Raw genomic sequence first — 2,232 nt, 5'->3', positions numbered from 1 at the left:
TGTGTGTGTGTGTGTGTGTATATGCAACTTTTGGAGGGTTTTGTCAATTAAAAAAAAAATATAATAAGTCATAAAAAGCACATGCTATAAAGAACACACACAGTAGCCTGATTCTCTGCAAATTAATACTCTAAACTACATAATTTAAAGTACAATCAACTCATTTCCAGGTTAAATATGTCATTATTATGTAACATTTACAATACAATTTTTAAATATTATTATTTTGAATAAAATGATTTATGAATTATTATCCAGCTGTTTGAGGTTCATCAAAGATGTTAGAATTGAAACGTCTTTGATTGGTTCATCCATGGACCTCTAATCATGTGATACGTCTGCCTTGTGTAACGTAGTTGCGTCATGCGTCATGCGTCATGGCGAGTTCAGTCATTTTGGGCAGCCGGAAGTAGTCACAAGGAGAGAATCATAAGGCTAATTCATATTTGGCGTATTGCAGCATTGTTTAGTTTAAAGTCATGTGAAATGTCTTATCGTATTGTAACGTCTCTGTCAACATAAGGTAAGACCTTCCCTACAGCTCGTGCTGAGGCGGGTAACTGATATTGACCATTTTCGTTGAGCTAGCTACCTATAATGAGAGTAGCTAACTAACATCAAGCTAACTAACTTTGCATATCCGCTGTCATCACAACTATTTGTTGTTAACGCTTTTTACCGTAATTTAGGTGTTTAGTGGCCTCTTTTGGACGTATTTACCGAAAGTGAGTTGCTAGTGACAGACGGGTAAATGCTTTTGACTTCGTTTATTGATTAGCGTTTTGGCTCAAATCTTCAGGTTGCTGTTAGTTTCTATAGAATCACCGTCGATGGTTATTATTCTACATTTAAAGTTGTAAAGTTAGTTTTGTTAAAAACAAACAACTGTTCACAGTGTGTTACATTGCCAGACACAGACTGGGGCTAAAGGTGAGTGCAGACCAGTTATCTAACCCCACCGTGCATGAGGTAAGGGACACGCTGAACCTGCTCCCTCTGTCAGCTGGACAGTGTTACTCAGGAATCATGAGGCCCCCCTCCATAAACAAAGAAACAAATGTATAACCATTTTTTAAATATTACTGTATTTTTCACTTCTTTACCATGATAGCGAGCTAGCTAAAAGTAAGTATTTTTCTATCCCTATCTGTTAGAAATATCTTTGGACGTTTTATCTCTAATGTGTTTATACTTGTGTATATAAGTAGTACGATACTTAAGTAGAAAGTGAATATTTAAAATAGCTGATGTAAATTGTGTTTCAGGATGGACTTTTTAAGTATTTTTAATCCTCTGCCTGTCCTTGTTTTTCAGCTTGGTTTGGGATGTCAGAGGAGGACTTTAAAATCACTGGCGGATAAAGACGTCATCGAGCGTATATTTTCCAGACCTATGCTTATAAATGTCCCTAACACTGACAGCCATGAGCAACAGTGCAGGGACTGGAGGCCAGCAGGAATGGTCGGGACCCGGGCAGACGCCGGGGCCTTCGCGGGGCCCCTATATTTCAGTCATCACTAACAGGTTAGCTTATTCTCCACACAATCTCACCTTTAGAAGAAGAACCTGTTGACCACAGGAATGGATATGTTTTTGTTATCCAATATAGAATTTTAGTTTTTTTTTGTTGTTGCTATATGTAACATAGCTATGGGACATTTAATATGACATGTATGAGTCTGCTGGGCATTGGACGCAGTACACTGAATGTCTTTTGAGGCCCTGTGTGCCTCATGTCATGTTTATCAGTTTGCAGTGTAACACATAACAGTGGAGGAATGTACCCGGTCTCCTGACTGCTTTGCATCTGCATTGTAGGACCACCAACTTGCTGATCCGAGGGGCCATGCTGTTCTCTGTGGGAGTCTTCCTGTCCCTGGTGCTGAACTTACTTCAGGTGCAGAGAAACGTTACTCTCTTCCCCCCCGACGTCATAAGCAGTATCTTCTCCTCTGCCTGGTGGGTGCCACCTTGCTGTGGCACAGCCTCAGGTATGTGAACACTTATATGAGTGAAAGTCCCATGTAGTTTGCGTTTATCTCTACGTTTCGGTGGCAGGAAAGATGGGAGGAATGGCTGGAAATGGTTGTCTGTGGTTCTTTGGTGAAATAGTTTAGGGGTGTGTGTAGTGTTTTCACAATAAATCTTTCCTTGTGCATATATATATATATATATATATTAGGGGTGCACCGAATGGGAAATTCTTGGCCGAAACCGAAAATAGGAAACAGT

The 2,232-nt window shown here is 39.8% G+C and overlaps 1 protein-coding gene across 2 annotated transcripts; it reads left to right on the top strand.

The window, feature by feature from the left end:
* The first annotated feature begins 387 nt into the window (after window positions 1-387).
* On the top strand, window positions 388-2,014 carry LOC104954785 (insulin-induced gene 2 protein-like). Of its 2 annotated transcripts, XR_799382.1 has the most exons (3): window positions 388-523; window positions 1,315-1,524; window positions 1,819-2,011. XR_799382.1 is itself a non-coding variant. In XM_010781978.1 (2 exons), exons 1-2 carry the CDS (start codon window positions 1,403-1,405, stop codon window positions 1,997-1,999), a joined length of 303 nt encoding a protein of 100 aa, XP_010780280.1. In that variant the 5' UTR covers window positions 1,315-1,402; the 3' UTR covers window positions 2,000-2,014. The 2 variants fall into 2 exon arrangements, 1 of the variants encoding a protein (XP_010780280.1); XM_010781978.1 differs by lacking the exon at window positions 388-523 and having other exon boundaries at window positions 1,819-2,014.
* The last annotated feature ends 218 nt before the right edge of the window (window positions 2,015-2,232 follow it).

This window comes from Notothenia coriiceps, unplaced genomic scaffold, assembly GCF_000735185.1.
Source record: "Notothenia coriiceps isolate Sejong01 unplaced genomic scaffold, NC01 NC01_scaffold00023864, whole genome shotgun sequence".
Lineage (NCBI taxonomy): Eukaryota > Metazoa > Chordata > Actinopteri > Perciformes > Nototheniidae > Notothenia > Notothenia coriiceps.
The sequence above is the reverse complement of the archived record's forward strand: the minus strand, read 5'-3'. Positions and strand labels throughout refer to the sequence as shown.

Bases quoted from the DNA above. Each gene is read 5' to 3' on its own strand.
- LOC104954785 (XM_010781978.1), top strand. From the start codon at position 1,403: ATGTCCCTAACACTGACAGCCATGAGCAACAGTGCAGGGACTGGAGGC. The intron at 1,525-1,818 runs GTTAGCTTATTC...TCTGCATTGTAG, and splicing joins ATTTCAGTCATCACTAACAG to GACCACCAACTTGCTGATCC.